Source organism: Rattus rattus, chromosome 10, assembly GCF_011064425.1.
Source record: "Rattus rattus isolate New Zealand chromosome 10, Rrattus_CSIRO_v1, whole genome shotgun sequence".
Classification (NCBI taxonomy): Eukaryota; Metazoa; Chordata; class Mammalia; order Rodentia; family Muridae; genus Rattus; species Rattus rattus.
The window spans coordinates 20,123,202-20,147,290 of record NC_046163.1 but is presented as its reverse complement, the minus strand read 5'-3'; the positions used below and the strand labels follow the sequence as shown (position 1 = coordinate 20,147,290).

The window sequence follows — 24,089 nt, the reverse complement described above, 5'->3', positions numbered from 1 at the left end:
ATAGATGTGTGAACACTAGAAAGAGAGAGGGAGAAAGAAAGAGAGAGGGGGGGAGAGAGAGAGAGACAGAGACAGAGACAGAGACAGAGAGAGACAGAGAGAGAACCTGACTGCTATTAGGTGTTGGCTAAAGAGAAGGTTTACGGTACATATTAGGGGAAAATCAGTTACAAGTGTCTGGGAGAATCCAAACTGAAACAGGCCATGGGAGTGGAAGCAAATGAGGGATATAAGAGAGAGGGAGCTAAAAGAGTACCTGGGAACCGAGAGACCCAGAGCACCAGATACTCGACAGCCAAATGACTGACTTACATACAGGGGAACAGCTGGAGCAAGGGCAGTGAAACTGGATCCGCAGGGTTAAAGTGAGGCTGTGTTGTGAGCAGTGCAGAGAGGAGCCTAAACTTTGTAAACATATTGGTGATAGTGAGAGAGACAGGTCAGTGTCTGCTTTGATATGTTAAATGGCCACCTTGGTTGACCGTTCATCTTCTTTAAGAAATAATACTACATTGTAAATGTAGATGTAAGAGAACCTGTTATAGGCATCAGGGAAGGAAGCCAAGACCCCAGGGTTGCTGGTACACACTCTCACTGACGAAGCCACTTCACTGGCCACAGAATGTTTTTAAAATTATACATCCATCAGGTGTAAATGTCATACGCTTGTGATTCCACCATTTAGGGCTCTGAAACAAGAAATTATAAGATTAAGGACATTATGAGCTATAAAGTAAGTCTTGGTTTCTAAAATCAAACAAACAAGCAAGAATATATTAAATTAGTGACTTCTTTGTAAGGCCTATTTATATCACATATCTCTGATTCGAGTATAATTGGGTTTTACATTAATGCAAACTCTTTATGATTTAGACTAGATTCCAATTAACAAAATATTATTTAAGTATGAAACAAAGTCATGAAACATGAAGAGCATGAGGGGAGACAATACAGGAAAAATGGCATTGCAAAAAACTAAATAAATGGCGCCAGAGAGTAAGAAACTTGATTTGTAGGATCAAGGCTACACTTAAATATAATTCATTAAGGATGTATGTACCTGGCAAGTGGTAGATACTTATAATTTTGGCACGTAGTAGGCATAGTATGAAGGTTTTAAATTCCAGACTAGTCTGGGCTACATAGGAAGACTAATCATAAGCAAACAATGGAAACAAGTGATCTTCAATCTAAAAAGAAAAATCAAAATAAATGAATAGTTACCATTAATTTCTCTCTGATTATAAGCAGCTTAAAATGATGAAATCAGGGTTTCTACAGTACAATGTGACGCTAAAATAGAATGCAAAGGGAGAGCTATTGATTCAGCTGGACACTATGTGGTTAGTCTGTGTCTTAAACTTAAGGTCAGTCCTAGCATTACAAATATAAAATGATCAAAACAGAAAGTATTTACATACAATCCTGTTGGGTGACATCTTTTCCAGAGGAGATGATACACAAATGTTTACACACCCCAGCTAGGGAGCCAATAGTTCCTGTCCTAAGTTTCCTCCCTTAGGATGTCCAAGCACCACTGCTTACCAGGCAGGAAGGATGAAATGCAGTGAGGAATCAGTGGGGTCTACAGGATCCCAGTCCAACTGGGAGTGAGTAGATGGGAATAGAAGCCTTTCTCTGAGGATTTTAATGAATTGACTTTCTTAGATGATCTTACCTTGTGCACATGCCTTTATTTCAGGTGGGTTTGTATACATACACGTTATTCAGTGTGGATAAGGGTGGTGTATGAATCAAGGAGAGTAGAAAGGAATTCTCAGTGCCTAGATCTTAAAGTTCTGCAGATGCCTCATTTGTATGGGGAGGCATTCCAGGAATCCCAGGTACTTGCTGGGTGGGTTCTTATCAGGAAAGATGACGTTGAATTTGTAGGTCGGTCAGAACTATTCAAGTTTCCACATGCAGAGTCGTTTGTAGGTTGGCCTCCTCAGAAAAACTCAGAGAAAGGGAAGGTGTGTTGGAAAATGGAGTCATCTACTTTGCACCAACGTCAAAGGAGTTATCCAGAATTTGTAGCCTGAGACTTAAAGTAGCAACATCTCTTCACGGGAGGCCATGAAGACCAAACTACAGATACCACCAAAGTCCAACTTTGTGATGCATGACTTTTTTTTTTTTTTTTTTTATTAACGAGTATGATGCATGACTTTTACTGGGTTACTTATAGACATATGGCTGAGGGATTACTTGTAGTGCAGAAATCACTTAAAGACAGCTGTTTTACCAAAGTCCACTTAGCATAGTTGACAGTTTAAAAAAGCTGGAATCCTGGAGCATTTTGTATAACTGGAAATCTATGTTGGGGAGTGTATTTTTTAAGAAACCCCTTCCAGAAAGCTGGGAAAGTTCTTGACTCTTCCAAGTAGCTTGTATGGTCTCAGTCTTTTATTTTTGCATCTAGTGTGGTCTGAGTGTTTGTTTTCTTTGCAGTTTTGCTTATCTAAGAGTGACTCTCAGCAACCTAGCTAACTTGTTTATTGTAGGAAGGAAGAGTCTACTGAATCTGGTCAATTTCAGGTACTCCCTAAATCCTTTTTGATTTGTTTGCCTTCCTGCTTAAGTTGCTCCCTAGAAGGATGGAATAATTCAATCTCAAAGAAACTGTTACCCAACAAATTTGCAGATTTTTCAATGTCTCCAGGTCTGACAGGCAAGAATGAACAAGAGGAGAGGAAGTGGAGTGAGTTCTCACAGTAAAAACTGATGTGATACATTATATTCTGTAACAAATTTAATGAAGACTAACGACAATGTGACCACACAGATAGGAATCTGTCAGCACAATATAAGTCCCTAAAAATTGAATGAAAGATGGCAGATTGGTGGTCAAGTGTTCTAGACTCAACCATGAAGTAAAAGAACTAGACAAGATTTGGCACTATCCAGGCTTACTTCAAATGATCTGGGAGTTTTTCCATTGCGATGAGATGTGATCAAACATCTAACTCCTTCTGCTCTTTGTATACTTTGAATATTAACCCTCTGTTTGATGCAGTAAAGATCTTTTCCAAATCTGTTTGTTGCCTTTAGTCCTAATGACAGTGTTCTTTGCCTTACAGAATCTTTGCTGTTTTAGGAGTCCCATTTGTTGATTCTCTTTTTGGACATTTTTGTTTGTTTAGCTTTTGGTAACTCCCAAAATTGCCAAAAAAATGAAGAGAATTTTATTGTAATGATGAATTTCCCATATTCTTATTTTTAAAGGTATATTAATTTATTACATATAAGAACCCTGTAGCTGTCTTCAGACACAACAAAAGAGGGCATCAGATCTCATTGTAGAATTTTGTGAGACACCATGTGGTTGCTGGGATCTGAACTCAGGACCTCTGGAAGAGTTGTCAGGGCTCTTAACTACTGAGCCATCTCTCCAGTGCAATTATTTTGAATCAGAATAATTGGCAGTTAGTTATCAATAAGAATTGGAAGTACAAAAGTAGCTTAATGTAAATGCCTTTTGCATCCTTTTTATTTTTAACTTAAAATAGATTAATTATATTTTCCTAACTTTAGATGAATGAGAACTAAATTATGTGATCTACTTTCTCAACTATATAAAACTAAAATAAATTTTATATGTTATTTGGATACATGATGGCACTAATTTCAAGGACGAAAAAACAATTTTGTATTGTGAATTTAGGGGCCTTATTACTTTAATAGTTCTCTATAGCAAATCAGATTCACTAAAAATAAGTTGATTTTAACAATTAATTACATACTGAATACATTGCACCATCTAATATTTCTCAGAGAGTTTTATACTGATTTAGAGACTATGCTAAACTTCATATGCAGCATTTTTCATAAGGAAGATTGTCACTTATGTCCATAAATGTAAGTGCACATGAGAGAGATAAGCCTACTTATCAGTGACTAATTGTATATTCTAATTATCTTGCCTTTCAAGAAATTGAATGCAGCATTCCCATATTAGACCCACGCTTAGTTGTTTATCCCAGGAAAATAAAATATACAGTTGGAGATTTGTTGAAATTCTCTTGCCGACCAGGACACAGAGTTGGACCAGATTCAGTGCAATGCTATGACTTTGGATGGTCCCCTAGTTTTCCGACATGTAAAGGTCAGTATCTGTTTTACACTGTTTTGAATGAAATTCAGAAGTTTATTTTCCTTCTTAATATCCCTCAGTTTTGCAGTATGTCTATAATCTGAAGCAAATTCAAAGATACATACAAGGGCTCGATATTGTGAGGCTAATATACAGTCACTTACTTACAAGGTTAACACCAGGCTAAGTTACTTCTTAAAATGTGTTATCAATGTGTTTACACATGCAGACATAATGTCTTAGCCAGAAGACACTTCTTTCATTTTGTCTCCATTACCATTAATGTTGGCATTTTTGAAGTGTAAATATAACATTACATTGCATAAAGTCCAAAGAGTATTTAAGAAGATTTTAATGAATTCAATAGCAGATCAAAACAGATTGATTAAACACTTTCTACAGTGCTGAAACTTTTTTACAAAGTAATAATTATATGCTAAAATATTGTTGGTGAAAGTGAAAATCCCTTTAATTGACACAACTCAGTTGCTGAATGATTTACGTGTATCTTCAAGTCTCAAGTTTACCAAACATTGTTCTACCTTAAATATGATTGAAATGTTATTTTTTAATTTATTTTTATTGGGTATTTTTTGTATTTACATTTCAAATGTTATCTCCTTTTTTCCCTCTCCAATCACCCTTTCCTCCTCCCCTTGTTCTATGAGGATGCTCCCACCCTCTCTTTGGCATTCCTCTACACTGGAGAAATGAGCCTTCACAGGACCAAGAGCTTCTTATATGGATGCCAGAAAATGCCATCCTCTGCTAGATATGTGACTGGAGCCATGGATCCCTCCATGTGTACTCTTTGGCTAGTGGTTTAGTCCCCAGGAGCTCTGGAGACCTGGTTGGTTGATAGTGTTTTTCTTCCTATGGGGTTGCAAACCCCTTTAGCACCTTCAGTCCATTCTCTAACTCCTTTTTTGGGGTCTCTGTGCTCAGTCCAATGGTTAGCTGCAAGCATTCTCATCTGTATCAGAAAGGCTCTGACAGAACTTCTCAGGAAGTTATTCTTACAGGTTCCTGTCATCAAGCACTTCTAGGCATCAGCCATAGTGACTGGGTTTGGTGGTTGCCTATGGGATGGATCCCCCAGGTAGTATATTACAACTGTGAAATGTGAGGTTAGGGTAAATATTTTTTATTTATAAAGTGTTATTAAAAGCGATATTGTGAATATTTTTTTAATATCTCCATTTACTAGAGTTTTGGACTGTAAGATGGATTTATAGTTACATGGTATTCCTGTAATAGGTCAAGTAAGATCCTGTGGTCAATATCCTGAACTACTCAATGGGAAAATTAAGGGAACAAAGAAAGCTGAATACAGCCATGGTGACGTTGTGGAATATGATTGCAAAACTAGATTTCTACTGAAGGGACCCAATAAAATCCAGTGTGTTGATGGGAAGTGGACAACCTTGCCAATATGTGTTGGTAATTAAAATGATTATTACTTAAAAATTGTTTTGCATCCCAAGAGATGCTTTAATTATAAGTAACTTATGTGAAATACCTACAGAGGAGAAGAGAACATGTGGAGACATTCCTGAACTTAAGCATGGCTCTGTCAAGTTTCCTGTCCCTCCCTACCACCACAGAGATTCAGTGGAGTTTACTTGTGCAGAAACCTTCACAATGATTGGACAGGGATCAGTTTCTTGCATTAGTGGGAGGTGGGCCCAGCTTCCTCAATGTGTTGGTAAGTCTGTATGCCTCAAATTAACACCTCCTAAAGTCTAATATTTTTAGTGCAGAACTATTTCCTACTACATATCATTGTAGTTAGTAATCTTCATTGAGACATTTTATCTTACTATAAATCCAAACTAACTGCTTATATTTGATGCAAGTCTACAGACAAAAAGACATTAATAATAAAATCTGTAAATGTTTACTATTTATTCTGTCAAATTTAGTTTTTAACTATAAATTTTCATGTGGCTGAAATGTGAATTGTGAACACTAATACCAAAGAATATATGACTATGTTACAAAATACCATTGCTGTTATTATATGACATTCTCCTTCCAGGTCTTGAATAGCTATTAAATAAAGTCTGCAAATCTCCCATTTCCCACTCCCATAACAAACTTTGCTCTTTCAGAGCTGCTATGATGCTTCTGTCTGTTCTACATGCTGAAAACTGAAGTCAAATGTGTTGCTATTTGGACCATAGTCCCTGTCATCAGCTGTAGAATTCGGCATTCGGCTATACCAAAAAGTCTGTAATTAGATGGGAATCTATGGATGAGTTCACTCTGCAATGAGTAACTGTTGTTGTAAAAATATAAAAAATAAAAAAGTAAGGTTGTCTTTTACCACACTTAGGTCCAGCACCTCAGTGCCCCAAGATATCTGCTAGATATCTTGGCTGAAACACATCCTAACTCTGTGGTGGCCCAGACCAGCAGCCACATACTTTCTTACACTTAAATCGCTACACATGAAAGACCACACAACACAATAACCTTTGACCCAATTGATAAGATATAATTGCTCACCTAAACATACAAAGCCCAGTACCATCCATCCCTTAAAAACATTAATAACAACCTGTAAATATACAGAGCAGAATCTTAACATCAGCCTCCATTGTCCTGCCACGGTTTCTCTCTTTCTCTCTCCTCTCTCCTCCTTTCCGTTCCAGTCTCCTCCTCTTCCTTAAAACTTCTCTTCCACTCATCCTTCCTTCTCCTCCAATGACAGGCCTCCTTCTATCTTGTACCTGCCCCTCACCTGTATTTTACAAATTCAATGGGGAGAAGGTTCCTTCAGGTGAAGTCACCTGATTCCTGAGTATGTGACTAGGCAACTGTCCTTGGGGCAGTGGAATTAGCATCAAAATACAGATAACTCCAGGGCAAACCACAACAAGTAACATGGTTTTTTTGTTGTTGTTTGTTTTTGTTTGTTTGTTTTATTGAATCTTTACTGAGTGGCTGAAAGCACTATGGGCCTTACACTCACTTCTCTCTGAAACTAAAGGGTTTTTTTTTTGTTTTTGTTTTGTTTTTTTTTTTTTTTAGTGCGATACTGTGTTTTCCTTCAGCATAGTCCCTGGTGTCCAGTGTTACTGATCATTGCAGTTTTAGGTATTGGATAATGTTAGGGAAACATAGGGCTCCTTTGGAAAGAGCACTTATACCTGTGTTGTTTAGTGATATGCTCTCCATACCCAGAAGTCCAACCAACTCTGAAACTCTTTGTCATGTAAACCAGTACTTCTACTCATCATTCCTTATAATTTTTGCTAAGCAAACACATTCTGTCAAAGTACTGCTTTCAATCCTTTAAAACTTCATGACTGTCTCAAAACTGCTTAACCAATTTTTTTATGGGACAGAATCTGACACATACTGGGCATGAAAATTAATTCTACATTTGACTTCCAGTGTTCAGCTTTATCCTTTTGTTAGAATTCAGAGCTTTGGTCTAAGGTTAATAGGTGTGTGATCATATTCATGTGAGTCTCTCCAGCTACCTCACGATGTGCTACAGAGGTAATCATACCATACAAAAATTGTTAAACTGTTACAATGTTATTATTCTTCATATCTGTAGCTTTCTTTTTTTTTTTAACAAATATGAGATTCTTTTATAAACAAATCAATCACAGAGTCACTATTCTCCCTTGACTATATTTCTTCCACCACAGAACAACAGCCTTGTCTTCCTGAAAACCAATCTTAAGGAAGGGACTATTTCTCAGGTATCTTGAGAGATTAAATTGCATCAGTCAATATTTTAAATACCATTTTATAAAGCACTTACAATACTTTGGCTAATTACTTACTTTTATTTGCTCTATCCAGAATCACCTCACTCTATATATCTAGGATCCATATTGAATTTTTCTCTAGTTCAAATAAACCCACTCTTCACTGAGTAATTAAAACATACAACATATTAAAAGGGCTTTATATAGCACTCACTTAACTAATAAGATATGCACATTCTTTTTCACTTTAAATTTTTACAGTCTAGTCGCTACCCACTCCCCATCCCAAGATATTTTGTATTATTTGTGATTGTTGTGAAGGGTGCAGTTTCCCTATTTTCTTTCTCAGCCCATTTATCATTTCTGTAAAGGAAGGCTACGAATTGGATTGAGTTAATTTTATATCCAACCACCTTGCTGAAGTTATTTACCAGGTGTAGAAGTTCTTTGGTAGAATTTTCGGTGTCACTTAAGTATGCTATCATATCATCTGCAAATAGTGATACCTTGACTTATAATTTGTCAATTTATATCTCTTGATCTCCTTTTGTTGTCTTATTGCTCTAGCTAGAACTTTACATACATATAGAGTAGTGCATGGGGGAGAGTGGGCGTCTTTGTCTTGTTCCTGATTTTAGTCGGACTGCTTAAAGTAGCTCTCCATTCAATTTGATACTGGCCATTGGTTTGTCATATGCTGCTTTTATTATGTTTATTTATGGGCCATGAATTTCTGATCTATCCACTACTTTTAACATGGAGGGGTGTTGTATTTTGTCAAAGGGCTTTTCAGCATCTAATGAGATGATCATGTGAGTTTTTTCTTTGATTTTTTTCTTATATAGTGAATTATGTTCATAGATTTTTGTATATCTAACCAAACTGTGGTGAAGCCTACTTGATAATACTGAATGATGGCTTTGATGTGTTCTTTGATTCAATTTCCTAGAATTTTATTGAGCATTTTTGCATCAATATTCATAAGCAAAAGTGGTCTGAAGTTCTCTTTCTTTGTTGGGTCTTTGTTAGGTATCAGAGTAATTGTGGCTTCATAGAATGAATTACGTTTTGTTCCTTCTGTTTCTATTTGATGGAATAGTTTGAGAAGTGTTGATATTAACTCTTATTTGAAGGTATAGTAGAATTCTGCACTAAAGCCATCTTGCCCTGTGTTGTTTTGGTTAGAGGTTTTTTTTTTTTTTTTTTTTTTTCGGAGCTGGGGATGAACCAGGGCCTTGCGCTTCCCTAGGCAAGCGCTCTACCACTGAGCTAAATCCCCAACCCCTGGTTAGGAGGTTTTTAATGATGTCTTCTGTTTCCTTAGGTGATATGAGCCTATTTAGATAGTTTACCTGCTCATGATTTAACTTTGGTGCATGCTACCTGTCTAGAACAATCTTCCATTTCATCTAGATTTTCACTGTGTAGAGTATAGGCTTTTGTAACAGGATCTGAGGATTTTTTCAATTTCTTCTGTTTCTGTTGCTATTTCTCCCCTTTCATTTCTGATTTTGTTAATTTGGATTCTTCTGTTCCTCTAGTTAGTTTGGTCAGAGGTTTGTCTATCTTGTTGATATTCTCAAAGAACCAGCTTTGGTTTTGTTGATTGTTTTTATTGTGCTTTTGTTTCTGTTTGGTTGATTTCAGCTATAGTGTGACTATTTCCTTTTGTCTACTCCTCTAGAGGTGTTTGCTTTTTTTTTTTTCCTAGGGCTTTCAGGTGTCCTGTTAAGTTGCTAGTGTAGAATCCCTCCAATTTCTTTACGGGGGCACTTAGTGCTCTGAATTTTTCTCTTAGCATGGTTTTCATTATGTTCCATAAGTTTGGGTATTCTGCATCATTGAAGTGTGTTTCATGTACTCAGCACAATGCTGGATGCTTCCTGAGTATCTAGTCTGTTAGTGAAGGTCTTTTTATTGGGGAAGTGTGTTCGTTGATATTGAGAGATATTAAAGACAGAAGATTGTTAGTTCCTGTTAGGTTGTGGCATTATGTGTATATGATTCTCTTTTTTTTGTTTTTGCTGTGAGGTGATTAATTTCTTGTTTTTTTTTTGGGGGGGGTTGTTGTTGTTGGTGGTGGTAGTATAGTTATTCTCCTTGGGTTAGAGTTTTTCTTTTAGAATCATCTGTAGAATGGATTGGTAGATATGGTTTTAATTTGAAATTGTCATCAAATATTTGTTTTCTCCTTCTATTATGATTGAGAGTTTCATACGGTATAGTACCCTGGGCTGGCATTTGTGTTCTTTTAGGGTCTGTATGACCTCTGACCAGGCTCTTCTCTATTTAGGATCTCTGTTGAGGAGTCTGGTGCAATTCTGATAGGTCTACCATTGCATGTTACTTGGCCATTTTCCCTTGCAGCTTTTAATATTCTTTCTTCATTTTGTGTATTCAGTGTTTTGATTATTATGTGATGAGAGGATTTTCTTTTGTGGTCCCATTTGTTTGGTGCTATATAGGCTTCTTGTACCTTTATGATGTTTTCTTCTATAATTTTGTTGAAGATACTTTCTGGTCCTTTGAGCTGGGAATCTTCATTCTTTTCTATTCCTACTATTCTTAGCTTTTGTCTTTTCACTGTGTCCTGGATTCTGTGGATGTTTTGGGTTAGGAGATTTTTCTGATTTGAGTTTTCTTTTACCATTGTGTCAATGTCTTCTAAAGTATCTTCTATGCCTGAGATTTTCTCTTCAATCTTTTGTATTCTATTGGTGATATTTACATCTGTAATTCCTGACCTCTTTCCTAGGTTTTCCATTTCCAGGGTTGCCTCCATTTGTCTTTCTTTTCTTCTTTTTTTGAAAGAAAAAATGCTTTGTCCCTTTTTATTATTATTACTTTTATTTTTTTAAAGTCCGGCTGTTGCCTCCCTCCAGGTCCCCCCTCCCACAGTTCCTCATGTGAAACCTCCTCCCCCTGTCTCTAAAATGATGTCCCCTCCCCACCAGTCCTCCACACTCCCTAGGGCCTCAAGACTCTTGAGGGTTACACATGTTTTCACACTCTGAGGCCCGACCCTTTAGCCCTCTACTATATATGTGTCAGGGTCCTCAGTCCAGCTTGGGTATGCTTCCTGGTAGGTGTCTCAGTGTCTGAAAGATCGCAGTGGTTCAGATTAGTTGAGACTGCTGATCTTTTTATGGGGTTGCCCTCCTCTTCAACTTCTTCCAGCCTTTCCCTAACTCAACCATGGGGATCCATGATTTCAGTCCAATGTTTGGGTGTAAGTATCTGCGTACTTCTCATCAGCTGCTTGTTGGGCCTCTCAGAGGACTGCCATGTTAGACTATCTATAAGCACATCATAACATTAGCAATAATGTCAGGACTTGAAGACTTCCCTTGTATTGGATTCTAAGTTGGGCTGGTCATTGGACCTCTTTTCCCTCAGTCTTTCTGTCCATGCAATTCTTTTACACTGTAAAAATTCTGCGTCAGAATTTTTGACTGTGGGATGGCAATCACATTCCTCTACTTGATGCCCTGTCTTTCTACTGGAGGTGGATGCTAAAAGTTCCCTCTCTCTACTGTTGGGTGCTTTATTTAAGGTCCCTCCCTTTGAGTCCTGTATATCTTTCACCTCCCAAGTTTCTGGCACTTTCTAGAGGATCCCCCTAACTCCTACCTCCAGAGGTTGAATATTTCCATTCGTTCTGTGTTTTCTTTATTGTTCCTACTTCCATATTTAGGTCTTGGACTGCTTTGTTCAATTTCTTCATATGTTTGATTGTCTTTTCATGTATTTCTTTCGGGGATTATTTGTTTCCTCTTTAAGGGCTTCTAACTGTTTACCTGTGTTTTCACGTGTTTCTTTTAGTGAGTTATTTATAGCCTCCTTAGCGGATTCTATTATCTTCATGAAATAGGATTTTAGGTCAGTGTTCTGGTTTTCAGGTGTGTTGTTGTATTCAGGGCTTGCTGTGGTGGGAGAACTGTGTTCTGATGGTGCCAAAGGTTTCTGTTGCTTATGGTCTTGTGCTTAGCTCTTGTCATCTGCTTATCTCTGGTGTTCACTGGCCTGACTGTCTCTGTCTGGAGTCTGCCTCCTGTGTCCCTTGCTCTAGCAGATCTCCTGGGAGCCCTTCAGACTGCAGGGTCTTCACAGGATCAGATAAGCTGATGATCTGTCCCAGCAAAAAGGAAAGTGGAGTTTGAGCAGAGGGGATGTGTTCCTAGTCTGCCCGGCTCTTTGGGGTTCCCAGCTGCAGCACTTATTCGGGAGTGTTCCAATCTGTAGCCCTGGGTGCAGCAGATCTCCTGCAAGGCCTATAGACTGTGGGATTATCAGAGGGGCAGACAATCTGATGATCTACCCCAGTGCAATGCGCAGGGATGAAGGGAAGCAGGCAAGTTTTATTATTGTGTAATAATATATTTTTAGATGATCTGGCATATGTTACAGCTTCTTATAGACTCTTATGGTGGGAATATAAAGAAAATAGATGGGCATTTTTTATATCAATTCTCTATGTCCTAAAATATTTTGAAACATTTCTTTTCTATACTATTATATATACATATATAAGTATATAAATACATATATACATATTAGATGTTTTCTCTCTTTTCTTTTTTTTTTTTTTTTTCGGAGCTGGGAACCGAACCCAGGGCCTTGCGCTTGCTAGGCAAGCGCTCTACCACTGAGCTAAATCTCCAACCCCAGATGTTTTCTCTCATATCGTGTACATCAAAAAGGGAGTTTAAACTAGAAACTTCTAATATCCTATTTATATTTGTTTTGATTTTAATATTTCCAATTATAAAGTAAAGTTAATACAATGGGAGGGCAACAAACATAAACGTTTTCACATCTTTCACGTATGGGACAAAAGCTGGTAAAGTCATAATCATTACCTATATGAAGCATCTGAGACAATGATTTCCAATGTACTTCTTGCCAAGTACCTAAATCCCTGCATGTCACAAACTCTCTAAGATGTAAAAGACTGTATAGAACACCTAGTTATTACATCATAAGCTACTTCTGCATGGTTCCTCTCAGTATTTTGGTTGGCAAGGATTATTTTATTATTTATTCTTTATTGGATATTTTTTATTTACATTTCAAATGTTATTCCCTTTTCCAGTTTTCCGGCCATAAGATCCTTATCCCCTCCCCCTCCCCTTCCTCTACAAGAGTGTTCCACCTCCCCACTCCAACCCACCTCCCCCATTTAACATTCCCCTGCACTGGGGGGTGCAGCTTTGGTAGGGACAAGGGCTTCTCCTCCCATTGGTGCCCAACAAGGCCATCCTCTGCTACATATGCAGCTGTAGCCATGGCTCTGTCCATGTGTAAGTCTTTGGGTAGTTGCTTAATCCCTGGGAGCTCTGGCTGGTTGGTATTGTTGTTCTTATGGGGGTGTTGCAGGCCCCTTCAGCTCCATCACTCCTTTCACTAATTCCTCCAACAGGGACCCATTCTCATTTAAATGCGTGCTAATAGCATTTGCCTCTCTATTTGTCATGCTCTGGATGAGCCTCTCAGGAGACAGCTATATCAGACTCCTGTCATCATGTATTTTTTGTTATTGTTTTTGGATATTTTTTATTTACATTTCAAATGTTATTCCCTGTTCAGGTTTCTGGGATATAAGCACCCTATCCCATCCTCCTCCCCTTCTTCTATAAGGGTGTTCCCCCTCCCTAACCACCCCAGACTCCTGCCTCCCCCCACTGACATTCCCCCACACTGGAGGGTCCAGCCTTGGTAGGAACAAGGGCTTCTCCTTCCACTAGTACCCAACAAGGCCATCCTCTGCTACATATGCATCTGGAGGAATGGGTCTGCACACGTGTAGTCTTTGGGCAATAGTTTAGTCCACGGGAGGTCTGGTTAGTTGGTATTGTTGTTCTTATGGTGTTGCAAGCTCCTTCAATCCTTTCTCTAGTTCCTCGAACAGGGACCTCATTCCCAGTTCAGTAGTTTGCTGCTAAGCATTTGCCTCTGTATTTGACATGGTCTCTCTGTGCCTCTCAGGAGACAGCTATATCAGGCTCCTGTCAGCTTGCACTTCTTACCTTCATTAATATTATCTAGTTTTGATGTTTGTATATATATATATGGGCTGTATACCCATGTGGGGCAGGCTCTGAATGGCCATTCTTTCACTCTCTACTCAAAACTTTATCTATATCCCCTCCTATGAATATTTTTGTTTCCCCTTTTAAGAGGAAGTGAAGCATCCACACTTTGTTCATCCTTCTACTTGAGCTTCATGTGGTCTGTGGATTGTATCTTGGGTAATCTGAGCATTGGGGTTAATATCCATTTATTCGTGAATGCAAACCATATGTGTTTTTCTGTGATTGGGTTACCTCACTCAGGATGATATTTTCTAGTTCCATCCATTTGCCTTTGAATTTCATGAAGACATTGTTTTTAATAGCTGAGTAGTACTCCATTGTGTAAATGTACCACATTTTCTGAATTCATTCCTCTGTTGAAGGGCATCTGGGTTCTTTCCAGCTTCTGGCTATTGTAAATTAGGCTGTTATGAACATAGTGGCGCCTGTGACTTTGTTGTGTGTTGGAGCGTCTTTTGAGTATATACCCAGGAGAGTTATAATTGGGTTCTCAGGAAGTGCAATGTCCAATATTCTGAGGAACCTCCAGACTGATTTCCAAAGTGGTTGTACAAGCTTGCAATCCCACCAATAATGGTGAAATGTTCTTCTTTCTCCATATCCTCAACAGAATCTGCTCTCATCAAAGTTTTTGATCTTAGCCCTTCTGAGTGGTGTGAGGTGGAATCTCAGGGTTGTTTTGATTTTCATTTCCTTGATGACTAAGGATGTTAAACATTTCTTTAGGTGCTTCTCAACCATTTGATATTCCTCAGCTGTGAATTCTTTGTTTAGCTCTGTATGGTTATTTGGCTCTCTAACTTCGTGTGTCCTTTGTATATTTTGGATATTAGCCTCTATCGGATGTAGGATTCGTAAAGATCTTTTCTCAATCAGTTGGTTACCATTTTGTCCTAATGACAGTGTCCTTTGCCTTACAGAAGTTTTGCAGCTTTATGAGATCCCACTAGTTGATTCTTGATCTTAGAGCCTCAGCCATTGGTGCTCTGTTCAGGAAATTTTCTCCAGTGCCCATGTGTTCAAGACTGTTCCCCACTTTTTCTTCTATTAGTTTGAGTGTGTCTGGTTTGATGTGGAGGGCCTTGATCCACTTGGACTTTGGCTTTGTATAAGGTGGTAAGAATGGTCAACTTGCATTCTTCTACATGCTGACCTCCAGTTGAACGAGCACCATTTATTGAAAATGCTATCTTTTCACCAATTGGATGGTTTTAGCTCCTTTTTCAAAGATTAAGTGACCATAGGTGTGTAGGTACATTTCTGAATTCTATTCCACTGATCTATCTATCTTTCTCTGTACCAATACCATACAGTTTTTATGACTATTTGCTCTGTAATACTGCTTGAGGTCAAGGAAGGTGATTCCTCCAGAAATTCTTTTATTGTTGAGGACAGTTTTTGCTATCCTGGGTTTTTTTGTCATTCTAAATGAATTTGCAAATTACTCTTTTTAACTCTATGAAGAATTGAGTTGGAATTTTGATGGGGATTGCATTGACTCTGTAGATTGCTTTTGGCAAAATGGCCATTTTTACTATATTAATCCTGCCAATCCATGAGTATAGGAGGTCTTTCCATCTTATGAGATCTTCTTCAATTTCTTTCTTCAGGAACTTGAAGTTCTTCTCATAAAGATCTTTCACTTGATTGCTTAGAGTCAAACCAAGGTATTTTATATTATTTGTGACTACTGTGAAGGGTGTCATTTTCCTAATTTCTTTCTACGCCTGTTTATCCTTTGAGTAGAGGAAGGATGTTGATTTGTTTGAGTTAATTTTATACCCAACCACTTTACTGAATTTGTTTATCAGGCTTAGTAGTTCTCTGTTGATATTTTTGGGGTCACCTAAGTATACTATCATGTCTTCTGCAAATAGTGATATTTTGACTTCTTTCTTTCCAATTTGTATCCCTTTGACCTCATTTTATTGTCTGATTGCTGTGGCTATGACTTTGAATATTATGTTGAATAAGTAGGGAGAAAATGGGCAGCCTTGTCTGATTTTAGTGGGGTTGCTTCAAGTTTCTTTCCATTTAGTTTAATGTTGGCTACTGGCTTGCTGCGTATTGCTTTTACTATATTTAGATATGGGCCTTGAATTTTTTATTTTTCCAGAACTTTTATCATGAAGGGGTCTTGAATTTTGTCAAATGCTTTCTCAGCATCTAATGAAATGATCATGTGTTTTTTCCTTTGAGTTTGTCTATATAGTGGATTAAGTTGAAGAATTTCCTTATGTTGAACCATCGCTGCATCCCTGGGATGAAGCCTACTTCATCATGATGGATGATCATTTTGATGTGTTCTTGCATCTGTTTGTGAGAATTTTATTGAGCATTTTTGTGTCAATATTCACAAGGGAAATTGGTCTGAAGTTCTCTTTCTTCATTGGGTCTTTGAGTCGATGAGGTATAAGCGTAACTGTCGCTTCATAGAAGGGATGGGGTAGTGCTCCTTCTGTTTCTACTTTGTGGAATATTTTGGACAGTATTGGTATGAGGTCTCCTCTGAAGGTGTGATAGAATTCTGCACTAAACCCATCTGGTCCTGTACTTTTTTTTTTGTTTTTTGTTTTGGAGACTTTTAATAATGTTGTTATTGAAGACCAGCCTTAGTCTGTGGTGATCTGATAGGATGCATTGGATTATTTCAATCTTCTTGTATCTATTGAGGACTGATTTTTGACTGATTACATGGTCAATTTTGGATAATGTACCGTGAGGTGCTGAAGATGGAATATATTTTTTGTTTTAGGATGACATGTTCTATAAATATCTGTTAACTTCCAACTTTTGGTTGGAAGTCGATTTTATGTGATATTAGAATTACTCCTCCAGCTTGTTTCTTTGAACCATTTTCTTGGAAAGTTTTTTTCCAGCCAATTCTGAGATAGTGTCTGTCTTTGTCACTGAGGTGTGTTTTCTGTGTGCAGCAAAATGCTGATTCCTCTCTACGTGTACAGTTTGTTAATCTATGTCTTTTTATTGGGGAATTGAGTCCATTAATGTTAAGAGATATTAAGGAATAGTGATTGTTGTTTTCTGTTATTTTTGTTGTTAAAAGTGGAATTATGTTTGTGTGTCTCTCTTCTTTTGTTTTCATTGCAACAAGATTACTTTCCTGCTTTTGCTAGGGTGTAGTTTTCCTTCTTGTGTTGGAGTTCTTCATCTATTATCATTTGTAGGGCTGGATTTTTAGAAAGATATTGTGTAACTTTGGTTTTGCATTGGAATATCTTGGTTTCTTCATCTATGTTAATGGAGAGTTTTGCTGGATATAGTAGCCTGGGTTGACATTTTTGTTCTATTAGGGTCTGTATGATATCTCCCCAGGATATTCTGGCGTTCACAGTCTCTGGTGAGAAGTCTTGTGTAATTCTGATGGGTCTGCTTTTATATGTTACTTGCCCTTTTTCCTTTACTGCTTTTGATATTCTTTCTTTGGTTTGTACATTTGGTGTTTTGACTACTATGTGGCATGAGGAACTTTTTCTTGTCCAGTCTACTTGGAGTTCTGTAGAATACTTTTATGTTTATAGGCTTGTATAATTTTGTTGAAGATATTACTGGCCCTTTAGGTTGGGAATCTTTGCTCTCTTTTATATCTATTATCTTTAGGTTTGATCTTCTCATTGTGTCTTGGATTTCCTGAATGTTTTGAGCTAGGAGCTTTTTGCATTTTACATTATCTTTAATGGTTGTCTCAATGTTTTCTATGGTATCTTCTGCCCCTGAGATTCTCTCTTCTATTTGTATTCTGTGGTGATGGTTGCATCTATGACTCATGGTCTCTTCCCTAGGTATTCTATCTCCAGGGTTGTCTCCTTCTCTGCTTTATTTATTGTTTTGATTTCCATTTTTAAATCATGGATGGTTTTGTTCAATTCCTTGACATGTTTGTTTGTGTAGTCCTGTAATTATTTAAGGGATTTTTGTGTTTCCTCTTTTAGGACTTTTACTTGTTTACTTGTGTTTTCCTGTATTTCTTTAAGGGAGTTATTTATGTCCTTCTCATCATTATCATGAGATGTGATTTTAAATTGAAATCTTGCTTCTCTGGTGTGTTTGGATACCCAGTATTTGCTTTGGTGGGAGACCTCAGCTCTGATGATTCCAAATAGTTTTCATTTCTGTTGGTTAGGCTCCTGCTCTTGCCTCTCACCATCAGATTGTCTCTGACATTAGCCTGTCGTGCTGTTTCTGACAGTGATTCGACCCTCATGTAGGCCTCTGTGTCAGTACTCCTGTAGATCTGTTTTCCTGTTTTCTTTCAGCTGTTTCTGGAAACAGAGTGTTCTGCTCTCAGGTTTGTAGGAGGTCCTGGTGACTGTCTTTCAGCTTTCAGTGCAAGCAGGAATTGAAAGGGTCCTGCCCCTGACTACTCCTAGGTCCTTGTGCACAAGGGAAATAGATGGTACTAGGCGATTCCCTCTTGGGTAAGAAATGTGGGCAGAGGGTAGTCTCCTCTGATTTCTCAGGAGTATCCGCATTTCTGAGGGTCCAGCTCTCTCCCCTACAGGATTGGTGTGCAGGGAGCTATTTGAACAGTTCAGTTCAGTTCTGGGCATAGACAGGAACTGTAGGTACCAGGAAGTATCTTGTCCCAAAGGACTTCTGCTTTATGCTTTCTGAGGCCACCAGGCAGTTTTCTTGTAGCAGAAGAGTTGGTCTTACCTCTGCTTTCAGTTTCCCTGTACTTTGACTATGTAACTTTTTTTTTTTGATGTTTGACAAACATTATTTGGGGTATGAGTTCCTTTTGTTTACAGTTACTCTTCATCTCAAGAGGGATTTGGTTGGTTTTACAATCACTGGATACATCTCCTTTTTATTCCTATTCCCCTCCCAGTTTTCATCAGTACATCATCACTGCTATTTTATGCCTAGATTTAAAGCTCCAGGCCCCAGTGTGAATGCAATTTCTTCATGGAACTTATCCTGGGCTCTCATAAGGAATCGCTTCCAACCACCTCCTCTCTCTCTCTCTCTCTCTCTCTCTCTCTCTCTCTCTCTCTCTCTCACACACACACACACACACACACACACACACACACACACATATATATATTCCACATTGTATCAGGTCTCACTTTTGTTTATGCAGTAACTAATTCCCTACTAAAATATGTCTTCCTTGGAAAAACAATATCTAGAAACTATCTAGAAAATGCATAGCAGGGTCTTAGTAAAGATGTTGAACTTCAATATTTTTTCTTTTTCTTTTATTATGTATATTTCTCTACTTACATTTCAAATTTTAATTCCCTTTCCCGGTTTCTATCCATAAGCCCGCATCCCCTCTTCCTCCACAATATGGGTGTTCCTCCCATCCACCCCTTTTACCCCCTCTGACATTCCCTTGTACTGTGGGTCCAACATTGGCAGGACCTAGGGCTTCCTCTTCCACTGGTGCCCCAAAAAGTCTATTCTCTGAAACATGCAGTTGGAGCTCTGGGTCAGTCCATGTATAGTCTTTAGGTAGTGGTTTAGTCCCTGGGAGCTCTGGTTGGTTGGCATTGTTGTTCTTATGGGGTTTCAAGCTCCTGCAGCTCTTCAATCCTTCCTGTAATTCCCCCAAAGGGGGTCCTGTTCTCTTTCAGTGGCTTGCTGCTAGCATTGACCTCTGTATTGGACATGCTTTGGATGTGTCTCTCAGGAGAGATCTATATCTGGTCCTTTTCAGCATGTACTTTTTAATCTTCATCAATCTTATCTAGTTTTGGTGGCTGTATATATATATATATATATATATATATATATATATGTGTGTGTGTGTGTGTGTGTGTGTGTGTGTGAGAGAGAGAGAGAGAGAGAGAGAGAGAGAATGTGGGGCAGGCTGTGAATGGCCTTTCCTTCAGTCGCTGCTCTAAACTTTGCTTCCATATTTCCTTCAATGGATACCCCCCTTTTTATTAGATATGTTTCTTTACTTATATTTCAAATGTTAATCCCTTTCTGGGTTTCCTATCCATAAGCCCCCATCCCTCCCCCATCTGAATATCCCCCCATACATCCCCTTTCTGTCCCCCCATATTCCTTGCACTGTGGGTCCAACCTTGCAGGACCAAGGGCTTCCCCTTCACTGATGCCCCAAAAGTCTATTCTCTACCATTACGATACATTTGGAGCACTGGGTCAGTCCATGTATAGTCTTTAGGTAGTGGTTTAGTCCCTGGTAGTTCTGGTTCATTGGCATTGTTGTTTTATGGGTTGCAAGCTCCTTCAGCTCTTTCAATCCTTCCTCTAATTCCCCCCAATGGGGTCCTATAGCTATTTTTAATGTAGCAGCTAGCTCACTCTGGTAACTGTTTTTATTTTCCTTGCAAATATTTGTATATAGCAACAGATCAACTTGAGAAGTGTAAAGCACCAAGACTGGCTGTAATAGGGGCAAATAAACTCGTGAAGGATGGATTTAATCATAACTCTAGCATCAGTTACAAATGTAGAGGAAGTCAGAAGTATGGATATTCAATCTGCATTAATGGAAGATGGGATCCTGAACCAATCTGTACAAGTAAGACCTCATTTACTCTGCCTTGTTGTGAATATTCTCGTCTTTTCTCATCCACAATTGTAAGATCTTTGAGTTCTTAAAGCAAATTAACTTTTTGAGAATTTCACATGTGAATTCTGTATTTATATGTTTTTCCACCGCTCCTTTTTCTATTCATATATTCCATTCATATATGTGTGTGTGTGTGTGTGTGTGTGTGTGTGTGTGTGTGTGTGTAATGTAAAACACTTAAGCAAATTTGATCAACATGAATTCATCTCTGTGTCTTAATCGTCTCTTAGTCTTAGGGTCCCATTGCTTCTAATTTTTTATCACAAAAATAAATGTGCTGTGCCATTCCCATGCCTATACTTAATCATGATGTATTTCTGTATGAAACACATGTGCATACTGTCAATCTCTTAATCTACTAATTCTTATAAGGAGTCAACTCTTTGTCCAGAAAACTTACTAATACCATATCTCTTATTCCAGGTAAATACCAATGAGTTTTTCACCAGTATTTTTGCTTCCTTATCTCTATAACTGCCATTTTGGAGACCCTACCTAACTTGATATTTTAACTATTTCTTAAAGGCTAAAATTCACAGAAAAATATTTCATGCCATTCCAAAATCAACCTATTACATATATGTTCATGAAACTCACATGTTCTATAGTTACCGCTGTTCTTATGTCTAATATCCTTTTAATTATAGTATAAAGTAATGGGATTCTTGTTCTACTTTCTTGTGTGGCTAGCTAGTTGTACAAAGAATATGGAAAAATGCATTTACTACTAGCATTAATTTCTTTTTGTGCAGTCTGTTCTACTTATGCAGAATTAGAAAAACTTAAAATTTTTAATGATCACTAATCAAGCATAGTTTCATATTATTTATCTCTACAGTGATTCTGAAATGCTTTGATTTTGAAGTGGTTTTGATAAACTTGTCAGAAGGGCCTTAATACCAGCACTATATTATCCTGAATGGGAACCATCAGTTTCCCATCTCTAACAAGTTCATATTAAATAGAATGGCCAGGGTAGTTGAAATTCTTGAATAGCCTACTAAAAAAAATTGTGAACATACTCCAAACTCTTATTGATCAAATTGTTTATCATTGTGATGATTAATTTTTACTGTTTACTGACAGAATCTACAATTCCCTAGGATAATTGTCTCTCAGCATGACTGAGAAGACATTTCTAATTTGGGTTAAAAGAGGGGTGTAGATCCACTGTAAGTGTAGGTAACAACATTTCATGAGCAAAGATCCTGGAATAAATAAAAAGAAAAAGGTGACCTGAATATTAGAACTAATTTTTCTGGGTTTCCTGACTGTGAATGCAATATATCTCACATTTCTGCTGGTATTGCTGCCCTGCACACAATGAACCCCAACCCTTCCTTCCTTCCTTCCTTCCTTCCTTCCTTCCTTCCTTCCTTCCTTCCCTCCTTCCTATTTCCTTCCTTCCTTTCAACTTCCTTCCTTCCTTCCTTCTAACTTTCTTCCTTCTTTCCTTCCTTCCTTCCTTCCCTCCTTCCTATTTCCTTCCTTCCTTTCAACTTCCTTCCTTCCTTCCTTCTAACTTTCTTCCTTCCTTCCTTCTTCCTTCCCAAGGTGTTATTTTCAGGTATTTTGTCACAGCAATGAGAAAAATCATTAGTATATTAAGTAAAAACAGGTACCATTTTTCTAAATCAACTTACATTGGTAAACAGTCTCATGAAAAATTTTAATGTTATCCAATATATTAGATCATAAATATCCATGGACAACTCTAGGGAAATATTTATGTAACCTTAATTTTAATATATTTAAGTGTATATAATTCAGTTAAAATATTATAAATACTAGAAATAATTTAAAAAGTTTTATAAACTAGTGTAAAATGTCATTTAAAATGAATGAGAAAAATTCAAAACAGGACAAAAATTACTATATTAAATTGCTATACAAGTGAAATATATAAATTATATAAAATATATACTACAATTACAGCATGGCCACAATTAATTTGCTACTTAACAAAAAATATTATTTCAATAATTTAAGATTATGTCTTTAGTAAAGAACTCTGATTTGTTTGTTTGTTTTCTAGGAAAAGAGAAAACATTCTGCCCTCCTCCACCACGGATTCCAAATGCCCAAGTGATTGAAACCACAGTGAAATACTTGGATGGAGAGAAAGTATCTGTTCTTTGCCAAGATGGTTACCTAACTCAGGGCCCAGAAGAAATGGTGTGCAAAGATGGAAGGTGGCAGTCATTACCACGCTGCATTGGTCAGTAGATATGATTTACTTTGCACCATTAGAACTTAGGTGAAGGGTGGGTAGTTGGGAAGGGGGAATACTCTCACAGAAAAAGGGGGATGGGAAATGGGATAAGAGGTTTATGAATAGGAAACTGGAAAAGGGAGTAACATTTGAAATGTAAGTAAAATTTTTTTTAGAAAGGGGTCAGGAAAGAAAAAAAAAGAAAAACAAGAACATAATATAAACACTGGGGAGATGTAATTCAAATGGTTTGTTTTTCTTTTCTTTTTTTATTGGATTTTTTAATTTACATTCCAAATGTTATTTCCTTTACCGATTTTCTGTCCATAAGTCCCCTAGCCTATTCTCCATTCCCCTTCTTCTATGAGGGCCCCCCCCAGTTACCCTCCTTCCTGTCTCTTCATGCTAACATTCCCCTACACTGGAGAATCGAGCCTTGGCAGGACCCAGGGATTCTCCTCCCATTGGTGCCCAACAAGGCCATCCTCTGCTACCTATGCAGCCAAAGCGATGGGTCTGTCCATGTGTAGTCTTTGGATAGTGGTTTAGTCATTGGGTGCTCTGATTGTTTGGTATTATTGTTCTTAGGGGGTTGCAAGGCCCTTCAGTTCCTTCAATCCTTTCTCTAACTCCTCAAACAGAGATCCATTCTCAGTTCAATGTTTTGCTGCTAGCATTCGCCTCTGTATTTGTCATGCTGTGGCTGAGCTTCTCAGGAGACAGCTATATCAGGCTCCTGTCAGCATGCACTTCTTGTCTTCATCAATATTGTCTAGGTTTGGTGGCTGAACATGCATGGGCTGGATCTCTAGGTGGGGCAGGCTCTGAATGGCCATTCCTTCAGTCTATACTCCAAAGATTGTCTCTAATAATATTCAATATGAATATTTTTATGCCACCCATTTTCTAATGTAAACATTTTCTTTCTGCTTGACCATTTTTGTTCTTCATGTAGCAAAAATTACATGTTCCCAGCCCCCTAAAATAGACCACGGATCTATTAAGTTACCCAGATTGTCAGATGCAGGAAGAGATGCAATTGAGTCCAGCAGTCATGAACACGGAACCACATTCAGCTATGTCTGTGATGATGGCTTCAGAATATCTAGGGAAAATGGGGTAACCTGCCACATGGGAAAATGGAGCTCTCCGCCTCGATGTGTTGGTGAGAATGACTTAAAAATTCAATTCTGATTTTAAACAAGTTATTACCAATCATCTACTTTTGCTCAAACCAAAGAAAGAATGAGTTACATTGGCAGATATACTCATTCATATATTTGAATCATACATTTCTACTTGCATACTTCAATCTATGCTGCTTTAATTAATTATATTGTTCATATTGAAATTTACCTGGAGCCTGCCCAGCCTGGAATGTATTAAGGCTGAACATGGA

General features: G+C 37.9%; 1 protein-coding gene across 1 annotated transcript in view; it reads left to right on the top strand.

Moving 5' to 3' along the window:
* LOC116911304 (complement factor H-like) overlaps positions 1–24,089 on the top strand; it is a 69,552-nt gene that overhangs the window by 30,969 nt on the left and 14,494 nt on the right. The window contains exons 5-10 of the mRNA XM_032915218.1: positions 3,932–4,105; positions 5,351–5,533; positions 5,619–5,798; positions 20,251–20,427; positions 22,514–22,696; positions 23,646–23,855. Of these exons, the coding sequence (XP_032771109.1) occupies positions 3,932–4,105; positions 5,351–5,533; positions 5,619–5,798; positions 20,251–20,427; positions 22,514–22,696; positions 23,646–23,855 (1,107 nt within the window). The remainder of the gene's footprint in view (positions 1–3,931; positions 4,106–5,350; positions 5,534–5,618; positions 5,799–20,250; positions 20,428–22,513; positions 22,697–23,645; positions 23,856–24,089) is intronic.